General features: G+C 46.0%; 1 protein-coding gene across 6 annotated transcripts in view; it reads left to right on the top strand.

Moving 5' to 3' along the window:
• The window catches only part of Mbtps1 (membrane bound transcription factor peptidase, site 1), a 56,386-nt gene that overhangs the window by 28,565 nt on the left and 9,456 nt on the right, over positions 1 to 18,365 (top strand). For 3 of the 6 annotated variants that reach the window (XM_052727252.1, XM_052727253.1, XM_052727255.1), the window contains 10 exons: positions 1,463 to 1,614; positions 3,692 to 3,853; positions 7,518 to 7,662; positions 10,584 to 10,778; positions 11,619 to 11,791; positions 13,101 to 13,216; positions 13,911 to 14,067; positions 14,763 to 14,887; positions 15,558 to 15,635; positions 17,878 to 18,018. In XM_052727252.1, coding sequence (XP_052583212.1) covers positions 1,463 to 1,614; positions 3,692 to 3,853; positions 7,518 to 7,662; positions 10,584 to 10,778; positions 11,619 to 11,791; positions 13,101 to 13,216; positions 13,911 to 14,067; positions 14,763 to 14,887; positions 15,558 to 15,635; positions 17,878 to 18,018 — 1,444 coding nt within the window. The remainder of the gene's footprint in view (positions 1 to 1,462; positions 1,615 to 3,691; positions 3,854 to 7,517; positions 7,663 to 10,583; positions 10,779 to 11,618; positions 11,792 to 13,100; positions 13,217 to 13,910; positions 14,068 to 14,762; positions 14,888 to 15,557; positions 15,636 to 17,877; positions 18,019 to 18,365) is intronic. The other 3 variants (XM_052727254.1, XM_052727256.1, XM_052727257.1) reach the window with 3 other exon arrangements.

Below are 18,365 nucleotides of genomic sequence, written 5' to 3' on the forward strand. Positions count from 1 at the left end.
AAGAGGTGACTGGGGAGCACCTGTTCATAGTGTTCTTTAGGGTCAGATCATGTCTCATTGCTCTAGTTTGTGCTAAGCTCTGGGAGCTCTCAAGAAGGGCCCAGAAAGATAAACAGCTGCCTGGGAACATTTAGGCCTTGTCCCCACCCCACCCTACCCTCCGCAGCACTCTATAGACTAATCTTCCACGTCAGCCTCAGTTGTACAGTGTGGGCTCTTTTAGATGCTAGGTCTCTGTCCCTCACACACTGGAGCTGACCTATTCATTGCCTTGACTTCTGTCTGGTCGAGCCTACTCGGAGTCAGGCCTGCACTCTGCTGTGTGTTCTTTGTGTTCCCCAGCATGTCCTTTGTGCTGTTAGGTAGCAAGAAAACAGCATCTGTTAGCATCAGTCTGTAGCTCCCTGGGTAAGTACCTTTACCAACTGTACATGGTGCCATGTCCGTGGCCTTCCTCAAGGGCTCATTTTTCAGTGATACCAAGAAATGTGTGAGTTATCTGTGAAGCTGTGGCAAACAGTGTCTTCACCCTTTGCCCATGCTTCTCCACTCCTTTTATGACTGATTGACTGGAAAAGGTTTTCATTTCAAAAAGGTCAGGTATACTTTTTCTCAACAGAATATAGTATTCTTGGCCAGGCATGGTGGCACATACCTGTAATCCCAGCACTAAGGAGACTAGAATAAGAGATTACAAATAAGTCAAGTCTAGTCTGAGCTACCCAGCAAAACTATGTCTAGAGATACAGAGAAAAGGCAGTGGGGTGTGGGGGAGAAAGTTAGTTTAAAATCCTTTTGTATTTTTCATACGGGCCCACGTTTTAGGGATCTGAAGACTGTGATGTCTGAAGGCATGCCTGTCTTCAGTGATGCCTCACCCTTTGAAACAGCAAATCATAACCACATGCTGGTTTTTGTTATGAAGACACTCGTAAATATTTTTCAGTTTTAGTTTTCCTAGTTCTCTGATGTATTATTTAGATTATCAGAAGGTAGAGCAGGCTGTTGTTTCTCTCAGTGACAAGTCAGTGACTGCTTTCAGATCTGAGCAATTATTAAAATATCAGCAAAATTACTTTTTTTCTTGCTTTGTTATTTTAGTATTAATACTTCTTTGTTTTTTGTTTTTCAAGACAGGGTTTCTCTGTTTTCTGGCTTTCATAAACCTCTTAGACCAGGCTGGCCTTGAACTCAGAGAGATCCAACTGCCTCTGCCTCCCGAGTGCTGGGATTAAAGGCATGAACCATTGCCACCTGGCTAATTTTAGTATTACAAAACATACTAAAGCAGTTTTATTTTCTGTGTTACCACTAAAGCTTGTTTTCAGTTCACAGTGTATTTCAGACTCAAACCAGCATCTTCTAGGACGACTGGTTAAATCTATCTGGTTTTAGTCACACATAACCTTCCATGGCTAAGGGCTGTAGATGTGATAAGAAACCAAGCTACCCTTGTTTGTAGGAACTTCCAGGAGGCTATGGTCGTGTGAAACCTGACATTGTCACCTATGGTGCCGGAGTGCGGGGTTCCGGTGTGAAAGGGGGCTGCCGGGCACTCTCGGGGACCAGTGTCGCTTCTCCAGTGGTTGCTGGGGCTGTCACCTTGTTAGTAAGGTGAGTATCACACAGCTGACCTTTGCTTCCTCTGCTCCCTCATCTCCCACAGGAGGCAGGATCCCCTCTGTGTGCTAGCTGGAAGCTGGAGTAAACCAGAAAGCCCTGCAGGGCACGTATCTGTTGCTCTCCAGGGCTCGAGATGTGTTTGTGTGATGGGCTGGGCTTTGTTCTTGCAATATGTGTGTGTCGGGCAAGAACACAAAGTGTGCAAGTTTCATTGCTGAACCCTCCATTTCCTAAGCAAGACATATTTTTTTCTTATTAAATATTTAACAATAGACCATTTTGTCATGGGACGCAGAGAATAACTGGTTTCTGCTGAAAGAAGTTAACAGCCGTCACCTCGCGTTTTGTTTCCGTGCTCTTAGCTGTCCTGACAGCCAGCTACTTTCCTTGATGACTGACGAGTGTCTGTGCCACGCATTCTGTCGTGTTGAATCTCATCTGTAGTTGGAGTGGAGCCTAGTCCTCGGCCCTTCCTCCTGCAGGTGACGAAACTAGAAGCAGCTTCTGAAACGGTAGACCAGAATTAAAGCACGCCTGCCTGGCCGTGCTCAGAGGGGCCGTGCTCCCTTCTTCTCAGTTGTGTCTTTGAAGTGCCTGCATCCCCTGCCACCAGGCTTTCTCCTTCTCTAGTTGAGGTCTTTGTTGAGGTACCATATTATAATAACGCAAACCTCTACCTATTTGAAATTTGTATTCTATGCTCATTTTTATAATGAAGCAAGTTGCAGGTTGGTTTGTGTTATTAATAATGTTGATGGGAGCAGTCTGTCTTTTGCCTGATCTTCCCTTGTAAGTCAGAGCAGGTCTTCGAAAGTGACAGCACCGCCCAGAAATAAGTATGTGCTTCCTGGAAACAGGGCTTCCCTCCCCTGTGAAACAGAAGAGGAGGCAGCCTTGCACCTGACTGACTCGCTCTCACTTTTCTATGTGCTGAGTAAAGGGATCTGTGCAGGCTCTTGTTTCTAGTACTGTGGATTCTAGAAACAGAAAATACTGGTCTGCTTTTGCCTATCACATAATTCTTAGCAGGAAGCCGGGCTTCCCAATTCTCTGTAGAGCCCATCTGTCTCTGCCAAGTGAGTGGGAAGGTGAGGAGGCTGTGTTTACTGTTCCCAGTAGCAGTTCTCAACACAAGCAGTTTCAGCGTTGAGGGAGCCTTCACCTCACCTCTCCACATCAGATGCCATTGTGGTAGTCCAGCAGTTGTGGTTACAGGAGCCTGTGGTGTGGTAGATGCTGCTCAGTGAGGAAGTAACTTCTAGTAGTACCTCACTCCTCAGGAAGAGCCAGTCCCGCTGTCTCCTCTTCCTGTCTAGTTACCCATTACAAAACTTGCTTGGCTCTCAGATCCACCTCCATCTGTGTTAATATTTAGGGATCTGAGTGGAAAGTAAGTTTTCCGTTTTTGCCTGCCAACCGCCCCAAAATCTAGTCACTAAAACTTATTTGTATGTGATACATAGATAAGAAAACATGAACATTTCAGTTATAGTGAGCCAAGCTGGCCAAACAAGTCTACATGTTAGTGTGTTGAGGTGCGGTCTAATGATGGCGTGTTCACAGTGGCCTCAGGCCTCCAAATCCCAAACCAAAGACAAGGACTGGCACTGGAGGCAGTGGTCCTCCCTCACCGTGCACTCCTGCCCACCTCTCGTTGGGTCCCTCTACAATACCCACTTTCCATCTCCTTTCCATCTCCCAGCCAGCCAGCTGGTGTTCCTCTCTAGGGACCCTGCCCCTCTTTGATGGTTTTGCCTTTTGTAACCTTGTGTGACGGATTTATTCAGATTATCAGGAAACTATTATTCATTCATTTTGTATAAATAGGCATGGGCCTACAAATTCACTGCTGAGAAAAGTTGTGTGGAGATTTACTGAGTGGTCAGGCCTGACACAGGGACCTGTGGAGTTCATGGAATTCTCATCTCCTGGCTCCACTGGACCAGAAGTCCTGCTAGATAGAGAACAGACTGCAGGCTACATGCTGGCCCTTTTGCAGATTGGAGGCAGTTTGGTTTTCATTCTACACTAAGAGAAAAGTGAGCAAATACTGCTTCTCTTTCCCCAGCACAGTGCAGAAGCGGGAGCTGGTAAATCCTGCCAGTGTGAAACAAGCCCTGATTGCATCAGCCCGGAGGCTTCCTGGGGTCAACATGTTTGAGCAAGGCCATGGCAAGCTGGATCTGCTGCGAGCCTATCAGATCCTCAGCAGCTATAAACCACAGGCGAGGTGGGTATGTGCTGGCATCCTCAGTAGGGCTTGCCTATCCTGGGCCCTTGGGCCCCCTCTGCATGTAAGAGTAGCCTGACATTGGGAGTGATGGCCCCCACACTCAGGCTCAGTTGTAAGGATGTGAGCTGCTGCTACCAGGTGCTGCTTGCAAAAAACCTGGCTTCTCTTGACACTGTGACACTATATTACCTTAATGAATGTGACAAAAAGAATGGTTCCCATTTCTTTAACACTTTTGAAACAACCTAGGTTTGCAGAAAATTTGCAAAAACTAAAATTGTCGTATCATGTTCGCTCAGCTTCTCCGATGAGAGGAAGGTAACAGCTTAGCTGACCTGACACAACTATTTGAAGTCATGTGTGACACTGGCTCTGTAGATAAGGTCTCTGTGGCCACTCAGACTCTGTGCTTACCCTTGTGTTCTTTGTCCTGTTGGGGTTGTTCCAGGCCCTACATTGTCATTTGTTAGCCTGGCCTCTGGCCCCTGGCAGTTTGTTTGTGTTTTGTCATTTCTGCTTTGACTCTCGGAGCAAAGAGCTGGTTGCTTACATTACAGATTGTCTCCAGTGGGTTTATCTTCTATTTTCTCATGATTGGTCTGAGGCCGTTTTTCACCAAAACTTTTTTTACACCTTTTATTTTGAGATGATTTTAGATTTATATCAGTTTCCCAAATAGTACTGAGGACCCAGAAGTTCTCCTCCCAGCTTCTCCCTAATGTTGGCATCTTAATGGCACCAGCTCAGCTGCCCAGTCTGGAGTGCCACCTAGACAACATTGTATACTGGGTCCCACACAGGCCTTTCTGGTCCAGGACCCCTTGGAATACTTTTGTTCTCTGTCCTTCATATGACCTTTATATAGATTTGGACCTGTCTCTGGGCTCTGAGTGCCACTTCACTGCTCTGTCCATATGCTACTGCCACTCTGTTCTATTAAGGGCTTTTATTTGTGTTTTAATGTGCAGGAGGGCTGGTTCCCATTGTTCATCTTCTTGGCTCTTGGAGATTTTTTTCTTTGTGTGGCTTTTCATAGTAACTTGGCTTTCCATAAGAGAGCTTGTTAGCATTTTTATTGGGTTACAAGTTTAAATCAGCCGAAGAGGGATGGTTTGTATTAATACGTTTTTAATTGTGTTTGTGGAGAGTGGAGGTGCTTGCTGTACATGTGAGTGCAGTTCCCACAGAGGCCAGAAGAGGACATCCAATCCCCTGAAGCTGGAGTTAATAGACAGTTGTGAGCTGTCTGACATGGGTGCTGAGAACCAAACTTGGGTCCTTTGCAAAACCATTCTTTTTTTTTTATTTTATGTGGATGGATGTGTTGCCTGCATGTATGTCTGTCCACCACTTGTGTGTGGTCCCTGTGGGGTCCAGAAGAAGGTGTTGGGTCCCCTGGAACAGGAGTTACAGACCTTTGTTAGTTGCCATGTGGGTGCTGGGAATCATACTTGGCTCTCTGAAAGAAGAGCTGATGCTCCAACCGTTGAGACATCTTTCTTGTCCCAGTGTTTGCTCATAATGGCTGTGCCATTTACTCAAGGTTTTTGTGTCTCCCAAGAGGCTTTACAGACTCCTCCTGTAGGTCTCACATGTTGCTTGGTAAGTTTAAGTGTTTAATCTTTTTATTGTCATTATTGCCAGGTGTTTCTCTTTAGTTACAGCTTCTAGCTGGTTGATATAATTCTTATAATTTAATATCCTGCTGTCTTGTGAATTATGTCTTGATTCAGTTTGCTTGTTGATTCTCTAGTTTTCCAGATATACTAATATATCACGTAATGGGAAACAGGTCGTTCTGTCTTTCTTACCAACTCTTAAGCCTTTTTTGGTGCTAGAGACATGGCTCGGTGTTTAAGAATATGTACTATTCTTATGGAAGACCTGAGCAGGGTTCCTAGCATCCATATTGGGTGTCTGACAATTGCTAGTAACTCCAGCTCCAGAGGGATCCGGTGCCTCTAGCTTCTGCAGGCACCTGACTTGGCGCACATACCCACACACAGTCTCACACACATAATACATAATTAAAACTTTTTAAAAAATGTAAAGCCTTTGTTGACTATTCTGTCCACTTGGACCAGGTAATGTCTCCAGCAAAGTGCTGATAGCTTTGGCTGGGAGCAGTGGCACCCCACGTGGTTCCTCAGTATTTCTCCACTCTATTCAGTGCTGCTTGTGGGACTCGGTGTAGTGTTGTCATGGTAGGATTTTCTAGTTGCTGGATTTTTCTATTGTTTCACACCAAGACCATGCTTAGAGTTTTGTAGACTGTTCAGCATCGGTAAGAGCCTGTAGTTTAGACTTCCTGACATCAAATCAGTCTTTCGTTCCTGAAAATACCACTGCTTGGACAGTGCTGCTTGGTGTGGTGTTTTCTTTGTGGGGTATTGAATTGTGCTTGCTTAGGAATTCTTAGTTGAATCATGCTAGTTGGTTTAAACTGTTCATGGAGCATAAGTACTTTTACTGACTCAGACATCCATACAACCAGCCACCAGGAGTGAGACTAGGTGGTATCTATTCGAATGGCTAAATGTAACACATGTTGGTTATAGTTCTTCATAGATGGCAGAATATCCCTAAAGATGTTGTTTGGGAAGCTAGGGATATGGCCCAATCTGTAAACTACTTGCTATTCAAGCATGAGATCATTAATTCAATCCCCAGAATACATACAAAATAGCTAAATGCAGTGGCCCACTCACGTAATCGGGCAGGTCCCTGGAGCTTGCTGGTCAGCCAGTCTAGCTGAACCTGTGAGACTAACGTTCTGGTGCGACACCCTACCCTACAGAACAAGTTGAACATCCGTCTATCCTGAGGAACACCACCTGAGGTTGACCTCTGGTGTCCATATGTGCTTAAACATGAAAACATGTACACAAAGATAATGTTAGGATTTTGTGCAGTAATTCAGTTTGCCCCATGTGTGCAAGGTGAGTGTGCCATCATGAGATAGATGAAACAGGGTACAGAGCCATATGCCCACTGTCTGTCTGCCGTATCCACTTCCTGTGTGTCTTCACATCTGCACAGATCTCTGACACCAGTGCTTGCTAGGAATAGTGTTAACCTGACACAGATGCATTTCAGACACTAGGAATGAAAGGAAGTGCAGCATCATTGTGTCAGCACTTCTGCACCATCTCAGCCAGGCCGGAACCTCTCCAGGCTCAGCATTTTACTAGAAGGTTTTATGGGTCTCAGCTGAGGGTGTCTGGTACAGCAGAGCAAGAATACAGAGGGACCTGCTGTAAGTGAGCAGGGCATCTGGAGGAATCCAGACTTGGGCTTCCCACGCTTCCCCCTCCTGCCCAGCCCCCAAGCAGGGTTTCACAGAGCTGACTTTTTGACCAAGCAGCAGGCCGCATAGGTACATGGGTGTGTTTCTGCCCAAGAAAGCCTCTTGCAACTTCAGTCCATGGTTTGCTGCCATAGCAGCTGACAGAGCCCCTGGCTCCAGAAGGCGGGAGGTGCTTCCTGTGGATCTGTGCTGTTTATCCAGCAGTCAGGGAGCTGCACAGTGGGCACACCCCTCGTGCCAGCCAGGGCAGCCCTACAATATGCAGCTCCACTGTGCTGCCTGTGCCCAGCTTGCTGCCTGCTTCCCCGTTGCTTTCTGGTGTGGTCTACACTAACACTCTGTTCGTTGTTTCAGCTTGAGTCCTAGCTACATCGACCTGACTGAGTGTCCCTACATGTGGCCCTACTGCTCCCAGCCCATCTACTATGGAGGAATGCCAACAATCGTTAATGTCACCATCCTCAATGGCATGGGAGTCACAGGAAGAATTGTGGATAAGGTGAAACTCCTCTGTGTGACATGGCCCAGACTTTCGTACTTAGTTATCCCTCCTGAAATTTAGAAAGGGCTGAGCTGGGTATGGTGCTGCACACCTTTAGTCCCAGCACTTGGGAGGCAGGGGCAGGCGAATCTCTAAGTTCTAGGACAGCCAGTGCTACATAGCAAGTTCTAGGACAGCCAGTGCTACATAGTGAGACCGTCTCTGAAAAGGGGGAGGGGGTGCTGCTTTCACCTGCGTACGCTTCAGAGAGTTGGTGGGCAGCTCTTTCTCATACAGAAAGTCATACCTGCTCCTATACAGGAAAGTCAGGACCTCAATTTATTCTCTGGCTTTGACTCCTGAATGGCAGAGCGCATTTTAGTTTTCATAGCCACTGACTGATGAAAATGACTTTGTTCCTTAGTGAACATGAACAGGCCCTCATGTTTAGGCCTTTCTATCACTCAGTGATAAGGGATAGAGGGGAAAGCATAGAAAACTGACTTCCCCCTCCAGTTCCCAGCTATTGTTTAAAACATATTCTTTACCGGATCTTGTTGCAACAGGATGTCATGTTTGTTGTTGTGTGGTGGGCAGAAATTTATTTTAGTTTTTCCGCTGTAAGCATGTGAGAATACACCAGTGTGTTGTCAGTGTGTGTCAGCATGATGGGGTCACTGTGTGCTCTTGCTTGAACAGTTGTGTGGCTTTTCTGTGTAAATATTTTGCTATTACACACAGAGTTTTCTTTTCTAGTTATTTCTGGTGTGTGGTCCCTAGATGAGACTCTTGAGTCAGGGTGTGGATGTACTGCAGTTGTTGGTGCAGACACCAAATCTCTCCAAGAGAGCTGTGTCCACCAGACTGCTGCTGCTGCTGCTGCTGCTGCTGCTGTTGATTGGTGCCTGTACCCTGCCTACCCTGAATGACACAGCTTTCTCAGTTTTATATTTCATGATGCTCTCTCTTCAGTTGTCAGGGTGTTGTTAGTAGTCACACGACTACATCAACATTGCATTCAAAAACATTCCTGTCACCCCTAAAACCACTACACCAATCAGCATTTACTCTGTCCTCGTGTCGTTGTCCATTCCCCCCCACCCCACGCCCCTGTGGCCATAAATCTGCCCTTTTTCTTTTTCTTTTTCATTTTTGTATTTGAGATACATTTTGTATTTGTCTCTGTGTGTAGCCCTTGCTGCCCTAGAACTGCTCTATAGACAGTGCTCAAACTCACAGAGATCCGCCTGCCTCTAATTCCCAAATGCTAGGATTGAAGGTGTGCACTACCATACCTGGCTCAGTCTGCTTTTCATCTCTTGGTTTGTCTGCTCTGAACAGTCCATACTATAGGACTCGTGTGTGTGTGTGTGTGTGTGTGTGTGTGTGTGTGTGTGTGTGTGTGTGTGTGTGTGTGTGTCTGTCTGTGTGTGTGTGTCTGTGTGTGTGTGTCTGTGTGTGTGTGTCCGTTCTGCTATGACTGACTTTTCTCATTGAATCTTCTCAAGGTTCCTCATGCATCATTCAGTGATTTACTCCTTTTTATGGCTGAGTGATACTCCAGAGTATGGATGTTGCCACTTTTTTTTCTTAAGTGTGTGTGTTGTGGGGAGGGGGAGTTTTTTAGAGGTAGGTGCTCTGGTTAGTGAAGACTATAAAAGAACTGTATGGGTTGGGTACCTCTGCATGTGTTTACTAATTATCTATCGTCCCTCAGTGCCAATTCCCTTTGTGTTTCCTTCCCAGTTTTTACTGGAGTTGGAGGTTTGTTTCCCTGTTGCTCTTACAGTGTCTGTATCTTGGAAAGATAGCTGTTGCTGTGGATTTGTTTTTGTTGTTGTTGTTTTTGAGATAGGGTTTTTCTGTTGTAGTTTTGGTGCCTGTCCTGGATCTCACTCTGTAGACCAGGCTGGCCTTGAACTCACAGACATCCTCCTGCCTCTGCCTCCGAGTGCTGGGATTAAAGGCGTGTACCACCACCACCTGGCTGTTGCTATGGTTTTTATAGTGTTCCCCCTGCTATGCCACTCCCAGTTTTCTTGTTCTTTGATATGACTTACTGTGGTTGTTTTATTAAACCTCACTTCTTCTATAAAAGTTTTGTACTTTGATATAGTTGAACTTTCATCTTTTGTGATTATTTTCTCTTGTTTGAAAAATTATAACCCCCTACAGGGGTATGATAAAGTCAGTTTATGTTTACACTAATTCTTGTTTATATGACTAAACATTAAGTGTCTTCATCAGTTAGTGTTTGTTGCATAAGAGATGGATGGAAGTTAAAATTTTTTTTTTCTCAGTTGCCAACCAGTAGCTCCAAGAGTAGCTATTAACTGGGATTTGTGGTGGTGTGTCCTACAGGAGCTTCTTTTCCAGAACTTTATTTATTTATTTTTTTAGCTATGCTGAGTCACTTAGGCAGCTGCCCTGGCTCTGTAAGCTTTGTGGCTTGTGAGGGAGTCAGTGACTTAGGTCTGTATGGTTTCTAGGTGATCTCTTCTTGCCTCCCTCTCCTCTCTCCTCTGGCCCGTGGTGGGGTGTACGTGTTACACAGCAGGGCAGTACCTACAGCCAGTGCAGAGCACTTCCTCCAGGTGCCTCTCACTAGCTGCAGGACTTGGTTGGTGACAGCTGGCCTCTGTGACACTTGAGTCGTGTGGCTCTCTGAGGACAAGTCTGAGGGTCTGTGCTTGTGTTACTTCTCTTCATCTGATGCATGTTCTTAGAGAACTCTTGACAAGTGCACCCCATTTCCTAAAGAATGGCGGAGTTTGATAACCCGGTAGAACATCCACAGCAGTGGTGTTGTGGACTGCTGACAACATGTTTGTGTCCAAGACTCCATTCCAGTGCCCTGAAATAGTCCTCGACAGCCAGGCTAGTTCAGTTGCACTCCACACAGCTCACTTCACCCTTGGCCTGCTTTCTTTTTCCTGCAGCCTGAGTGGCGGCCCTATTTACCACAGAATGGAGACAACATTGAAGTAGCCTTCTCCTACTCCTCGGTGTTATGGCCTTGGTCAGGCTACCTGGCCATCTCCATTTCTGTGACCAAGAAGGCAGCTTCCTGGGAAGGCATCGCGCAGGGCCACATCATGATCACGGTGGCTTCCCCAGCAGAGATGGAAGTAAGGGTACACCAGGAAGTAGCTTGATTTTCTTTACCCTTCACCAGCTCCTGCCAGGAGAGGGAGATGTGGGGGACAGCCTCAGTGCCAAGGGTCTCCATTTAATGGACCACGAGGTTGACTGGCTTAGCCTCATAGGCCATGAACCATGGCCCAGGCCTCCAGAGCAGCTCTGTTTAACCCAGTCTGTGCTTCCTGCTCTGCTGTTGTCTCAGCAGACAGGACCTTCTTGGGCCTAATTTCAAGCTCAAAATTAGTGCGTCTGAAATTAGTCTCCCAAGAAGCAAATATAGGGTTGGTCTTCTTGCTCTAGTGGCTTTTAGGGAACAAAGTGCCTGAATTTAAGTCAGTTCTTGAATTTGAACAGAATTAATTGTAACATATGAACATAGGTTATTGTCATATATTCTTATATTTAAGTTATGTGGATTAGATTGGTAACTAGAAACAAGCTTTGTGAGCACAGTATGGTACTGTTGTATGTAATCCCAGCATCTAGAAGCTGAGGCAGGAAGATCCTGAGTTTGAGATTTTTTTTTTTTTTTTTTTTTTTTTGGAGCATTGGTGTTTTGCCTGCATGTATGTCCTTGTGAGGGTGTTGGGTCCCCTGAAACTGAGGTTACAGACAGTTGTGAGCTGCCATGTGGGTGTTAGCAATTGAACCCAGGTCCTCTGGAAGGGCAACCAGTGCTCTAACCACTGAGCCATCTCTCCAGCCCCCTGAGTTTGAGATCTTATCTCAAAAACAAAAGAAAGAGGAAAAAGAAAAAGATGTTTTAAAACCTGAACTAAGAGTTTTTCAGAGAGTGCATTTCAAGTTTCTGTTTTATCCATTTTCTTTTTTAGTCAAAAAATGGTGCTGAGCATACTTCCACAGTGAAGCTTCCCATTAAGGTGAAGATCATTCCCACCCCTCCTCGGAGCAAGAGAGTCCTCTGGGACCAGTATCACAACCTCCGCTACCCTCCAGGCTACTTCCCCAGGGACAACTTGCGGATGAAGAATGATCCTTTAGACTGGTGAGCGGCAGCTTTGCCTGCATCCTGTCACCCTAGGACTGTGTCCTTGCTCGTATCACTCTTGGGGCTGTGTTGTGAAGACAACCACTTCTCTAAACAACACTTGAGTAGCAGAAACTGACGTCATGCTCTGTTGTCATATTTCCCAGTCCACCACTGAGTCAACTGGCAGTCTGGTCAGTCCCACTGTCAGGCTCTGTCCTCCTGTCCTCCCGTGTGTGGCCTTCCATTGACTGTGGCTGAGGCCTGGGTGTTGTCCCTGTCCTCTGGACAAGTCTTGATTCTGTTCTTATTGCTTCTCTGCATTCCATCTGTCTTATGTCAGCCACCATGATCACCTGAAAGAAGGCCCTCTCCGCAGCTTGCTTCAGCCTGTCCATCTGCTGCCTGTCCGCTCCATTTGAAAGTGTGGGACAAGGTTTCTATGTGTAGTCCTGGCTGTCCTGAAATTTGTAGACCAGGCTGGCCTCGAACTCAAAGACCTGGCTCTGCCTCCTGAGTGCCGGGATTAAAGGTGTGTGCCACCACACCCTGACTGACCAAAATTCTTACAGGGTTGGATTTGTCTTTTTTTTTTTTTTTTTTAACTTTTATATGTGTGGATGTTTTATCTGTATGTATGTCTGTGCACCACTTACATGCCTGTTACCTGCAGAGGTCAGAAAAGGACATCAGATCCCCTGGAAGTGGTTGTGCATTGCCATGTGGGTGCTGGAAATTGAACTTCTGTAAGAACAGCCAATTTAACCACTGAGCTATCTCTCTAGCTCCAGATTTGCCTTTGAAAGTAAAATTTTCCTGAAAGGGAGGGTGGTGGGTCCAAATCAGACAAGTGATAGGAATAGGGGAAACTGACATCAGGGCCTGCACAGGAACCTGTCAAGTGGGCATGGCTGAGGAGATGGGCTCTGGGTTTTTCTGCCAGCATTTAAACAGTTAATCTAGCTGTGCAGGGAAATTGAGCATGTTTGGAAAGGAAAGCAAGCCAAGGTGATAGGGAATCATGTGCTTAACCTTCACAGAGTGCACCAGTCTGTGTGTCCCTGTGGGGATTGTTCCATGCAGGTGGCTGCTAACAAGTTAGTGTGTAGCTCTAACCTACTGCTCAGGACATCTTAAGCCTTGTCCCTGCATCATTTTCTCATCTGCACATGCCATGCACTCTCTCGATACCACCTGAGCTTGTCTAACCCAAAGGATGCGATCCTGGAAAGGCTGGCTCCTGGGCTCCACTCCTGGGATCAGCTCTGGCCTCCTGTGGTAACCAGTGGAGAGTAGTCACCTGACCGCTGTGCTTGTTGCTTTTCAGGAATGGCGACCATGTCCATACCAACTTCAGGGACATGTACCAGCATCTGCGCAGCATGGGCTACTTCGTGGAGGTGCTTGGTGCCCCATTTACATGCTTTGACGCCACACAGTATGGTGAGCAGCTGGCCAGGTCTTTCAGCCCACATCACATATATGTGTTGAGTGTTGCCACAGTGTTCACTGATGGCCTGATAAAGGGAGCCCAGGATAGTCTCTGTGACCAAGTGGAGGTGGAGAACGAGGCTCTCCATGATGTTTGTGATCACTAGGTAGTGATAGTTGGAATTCTCAGTTGAGTACGGAACTGGTTGTGAACAGAGATTTGTAGCCTTTTTTTTAACTTTTTTTTTTTTTTTTTTTTTTACTATTTTTACTACATTTATTTTGTGTGTGTGTGTGTGTGTGTGTGTGTGCGCGCGCACTCCGAGGACAGCTTGGAGGAATCTGTTTTCTCCTTTTTATGGATCCTGGGGATTGAACTTAGGTTTGGTGGAAGTGAGCCACCTCACTGGCCCAGTCTTTTTTTTTTTTTTTTTTTTAATTAATGCTATCACTGCACATTACTCTTTCCTAAAGTAATGAAACATCTTTACATTGAGCACAGATGAAAACCAAGAGTACAGTTAGGTACAGTTAGCCGGTCCTCGTGGCTTGCTGGCCCCGGCTGTGTGTCTCACCTCCCTCTGTAGTGGGGCAGGGTGGCACCAACCAGACTCCTAGGGAGGACACCAGTGACAGGTGGCGCTTCTGAATTGTCTTCTGCCACTCTGACGTGACAGTTCTCAAACTGCAGCGCTTCTTCCAACAGGCACCTTGCTTATGGTAGACAGTGAAGAAGAGTACTTCCCTGAGGAGATCACCAAGCTGAGGAGGGACGTGGACAATGGCCTTTCCCTTGTCGTCTTCAGTGACTGGTACAATACTTCGGTCATGAGGAAAGTGAAGTTTTACGACGAGAACACGAGGTACAGTTGTAGTCGGCATTTGCATAGCAGGATGGCTTTGGGGTTAGAGTCCCCAGCAAGCTCTTGGGCGACTGTGTTAGCTTGGGGTGGTCTTTCTAGGTAGCGGGTGTGGGTGGAGAAAGCTCTTGTCTGTGTGTCAGAAAGCTCCTTGTGGAGAGATGGAGGTTTCCGGACTCAGTGCTAATTAGGGGGTCATTGTCTTTGCTTGCTGAGCCCAGATACCTGTCCTTTGGTTTCTGTTTCATGCTGTTCTGTCCTGCATCCTTCAGACTGAACATAAGAAAATTGACATGCACCCACCACGGAAGTATTACTCAGAGAGCCGTGTAGTGAGCTGCCGAGTGCTAGAATGCTATAAATGCTGTACCGTGCTATGGATTTTCTTTGGCATGTCTGTCCTCCTTTCTCACTTCTCCTTCTCTGGTTCTGGCTAAGTCTAGACTAGGCCTGTCTGGGTTGCATGCCAGAGAAGTTCTGATTTTAATTTCATGAAAGAAAGCTTGAATGTGTTCTATACATTTGCTGGAGCAGTAGGTTTTATATATTTCTCAAACCAAACAGCTTGTTTCAGTTGCCACTTTTATGTATGTGTGGACTGGATTGTGACAGAAGACACCATGTTTTGTCAAGGAAAGAGGAAGTGTATGGGAGGATTTTAATTCTTGCCTTCTCTGTGCCCGCTGCCACTTTTACAGGCAGTGGTGGATGCCAGATACTGGAGGAGCCAACATCCCAGCTCTGAATGAGCTGCTGTCTGTGTGGAACATGGGGTTCAGTGACGGCCTTTATGAAGGGGAGTTTGCCCTGGCAAACCATGACAGTAAGGCTTTGTGTCTGTGTGTAGAGGCATGCAGTTGGCAGAAGGGTGAGGGTTTGAGCTACATGCTTTTGAAGGAGAGAGATGGCATTCATAAATGAGCTGTAGTGTGGAAAGACATAATCAATGTCTTCAAAAAGCACATTTAGGGCTGGGACCGTAGGTCAGTGGTCACTTGTCTTGCATGTGCAAGGATCTAGGTTCAGTCCCCATCGGATCTGGGCATGTTGCTCAGTTGATAGAGTGCTTACCTGGCTTACACAAAGCCCTGGGTTCCATCCTCACTGCCACATGAACTGGGCATGGTGGCTTATGCCTGTAAATCCCAGCACTTGGGAGCCAAGAGCCTGAGACAGATGTTTGAAGTCACTCTGGTATATATAACAAAACCCTGTTTCTAACAAGCAAAAAAAAAAAAAAAAGTTTGTTTGTATGTTTCTTAAAAATCTGTTTAGAAACTGTATGTCACCAGCATTTTTTACTTGAAGTTTGAAGTGATTACTTCTAGTTGAAGTGCGACAGGCAATAGCCATTTGTCTCTTCAGGTTAAAAAAAAAAAAAAACCTTTAAAAATAAATGTAAGTGATGTAGAACATGTCTGAAATGCATGATGGGTCAGTGAGTTGAGTGTTGGGCATTTCTGCTCCCTTAATGGTGAGCAACTGTTTTCCAGTGTATTATGCGTCGGGGTGCAGCATCGCCAAGTTTCCAGAAGATGGTGTCGTGATCACACAGACTTTCAAGGACCAAGGTAAAGAAAGGGTACTGTTCACACAGGCTTCTAGTGTCCTTTATCTCCCTCTCCCTCTCTCAGAGATTCACTCTTCTGACGTGTCTGGTTCAGTGGTGTTCAGTGCATCCTTGTGTGCACCTCATAGCTCACTTCCGCATGCTTTGTCGGGCATTAGGAATGCCACAAGTAGTCCGGGCCTTCCCTTCCCTCTGCTCTGCTTCCTGCTAAAACTCATTGTAGTAGTGTTTGTATACTGTGACATGGACTCTGGGGGATTCCAAAATGAGCAAAACAGACACTTGCTGATATTTTGAATGTGTGTGTGTAGTCTGCAGAGGAAATGGGGTTTCTCCAGGACAGAGCTCAACATTGTCTTGGTCACAGTCTAAGGGTTGTTCTTCTGTGATTGGTGTACAGCTATAGCATAGTCTTGTTGGCTTTGAGACTTCTTAGCTTGATGAAGATTCAGGTTAGAAACACTATCTTCTGCTGGGCACAGGTAGCACATGCCTTTAATCCCAGCACTCAGGAGGCAGTGGCAGGTGGATCTCTGTGAGTTGGAGGACAGCCTGATCTACTAATCGAGTTCCAGGATAGCCAGGGCTACACAGAAACCTTGTCTGGAAACCCCCCCCCCCCAAAAAAAAAAAAACAAAAACCCAACAACTAAACAAAACGAAACAAAAAACACTATCTTCCCTTCTAGGGGGCATTGCTGTTTATCTGTGTTTACTCACAACAGACATCCCTCAAGTCTGGGCCAGGCCCCTAGTAGTGTGGGTAACAGTCTGCTGAGTGCACAGATCCCACCTGCTGGGACAAACCAGGCTGCATCTAGTTTTGAAAGTTAGGTTCAGGACAGTAGGACAGGACCACAGGATGTTCTTCCTATGGCTGTCACTCCAGAGCTGGGATTCTGAGCTGTAAGACATGTCTCATCTGTGCTAAGTGCCAGGAGACTGACATTCCTTATGTGACAGATTGTAAATATGTGTTGGTGGGGCCATTCCCTCCTAAAAACTGATGTCCTGTCTTCAGAGTGACCAGCCACACCACCGTCAAGATGGCTGTTTTTCTGTAACTGAGAGACAGTTTTATCAGTTGAAAATATGATACAATGTTTCAACTGTTTGTGGCCACTTTAAGCACCAGATTTTATCTTCTCAGCCCCTTGGCCTAGCTCATTATAAGTTAGTGCTTTCTAAATGCTGCTCTCACTGGCTTGCTGCTTCTGGGGTTAAGAGTTATGGCCTCCTAGCTTGTTTGCTGCCTCCTATAGTTCAGTATTTTGGAAAAGGAGATAGCAAAAGTAGATTTAATAATGTATACTTTATTTTGTGTTTTAGCATAGTCTAAAAAGTCAACTCCTTGATGTTAAATTCGATAGTCTTTGGATATAAAAGGTAGTACGTTGATGGTACATGTCATGTTAGAGCAGAAAAGGCCTTATTGTCAAAGCTGAGCAAGGTGACACAGGCTTGTCATCCTAACTACTGATACAGTTGAGGCAGGAGAATCACACGCTTGATGCCTGCTTGGGTGACTTAGCAGGACACCCCATCAGATCAAAAGTTAGAAAGAAAAGGGATGGGGTGTAGTTCAGTGGTAGAGTGCTCACCTAGCCTTAGGTTCATGCCCCAGTATCACCAAAATAGGAAAACGGGGCAAGCAAAGGGGAAAAAAATAACAAAGTTCTTAGGTAGCTTGGGGCTAAATGTAAGTAAATCCATGGCCATCTGGGTCTGTCCTGTTAAATTTCACTCCACAGAGCTGAGGCATGTAACAGCTGGCTATAGGCACAGTCGCAAATTCTGATGGTGTCTGGCACCTAGTAGGGTAAACTTAAGTTTACGTAGCATAAACTCAATGTGGCTACGCTGTTGGCAGCTGCCCAGGGCACTGGTACTTTTTCTATCTTGATTCATTAAACATTTTCATGTGCTGTCTGCTTGGCAGGTCAGAGGTGCTGTTGCTAAGGTGTGTGCTTCATCAAGTCTTACGTCTGAATGGCACATGGAAGGACACACATTTTAAAAGTTAGCTGCATTTGTGGACACTAGTTTTGTGAGAGCTGGATTTTGTTAAAACTAAAATTAAAAATGCTTAAATACTGCTTCCCTGTTCTGAAGATTTGCACTGTCTTGATTGAATGTTGTGTTTTGCTGGTTTTGTGTCAGGTAGGTCAAATCTCAGGCCCAGTGGCGACTAGAAAATGAGTCATCCCTCAGAGACCTCTCTCCGCTGTTGTTGTTCACTGCAGGATTGGAGGTCTTAAAGCAAGAGACAGCAGTTGTTGAAAATGTTCCCATTTTGGGGCTCTATCAGATTCCAGCTGAGGGTGGAGGCCGGATCGTGTTGTATGGAGACTCCAATTGCTTGGATGACAGTCATAGACAGAAGGGTAAGGAAAGAACACACAGGAGGGCTGGGGCTGCAGCTCAGTGGTAGAGCACTTGCTTCGGATGTACAAGGCCCTGAGTTCAAACCCAGCATGGCCGTAAAAGAGAAGAAGAAGCACATAGGCTTAATGATTTGGGTACATGGTCCTCTTTTCTTTTTCTCTGGAGAGGTGCTGGCCAGAGCTGGAGAAATAAACAGGTACTTGCCCACAGGAGCCAGGCATGTGCCTACCAGGTATTTGGATTGCTGGGATATTCCTGCAGATACCTGAAGGCTAACACATGGCTACACAAACCTCTACAGACCTCAGTACCCGCCTCTGTTTTCCCATCTCATGGGCATGAGTCA

This window comes from Peromyscus californicus, unplaced genomic scaffold (genome assembly GCF_007827085.1).
Source record: "Peromyscus californicus insignis strain IS unplaced genomic scaffold, ASM782708v3 Scaffold_8__1_contigs__length_139910024, whole genome shotgun sequence".
Classification (NCBI taxonomy): domain Eukaryota; kingdom Metazoa; phylum Chordata; class Mammalia; order Rodentia; family Cricetidae; genus Peromyscus; species Peromyscus californicus.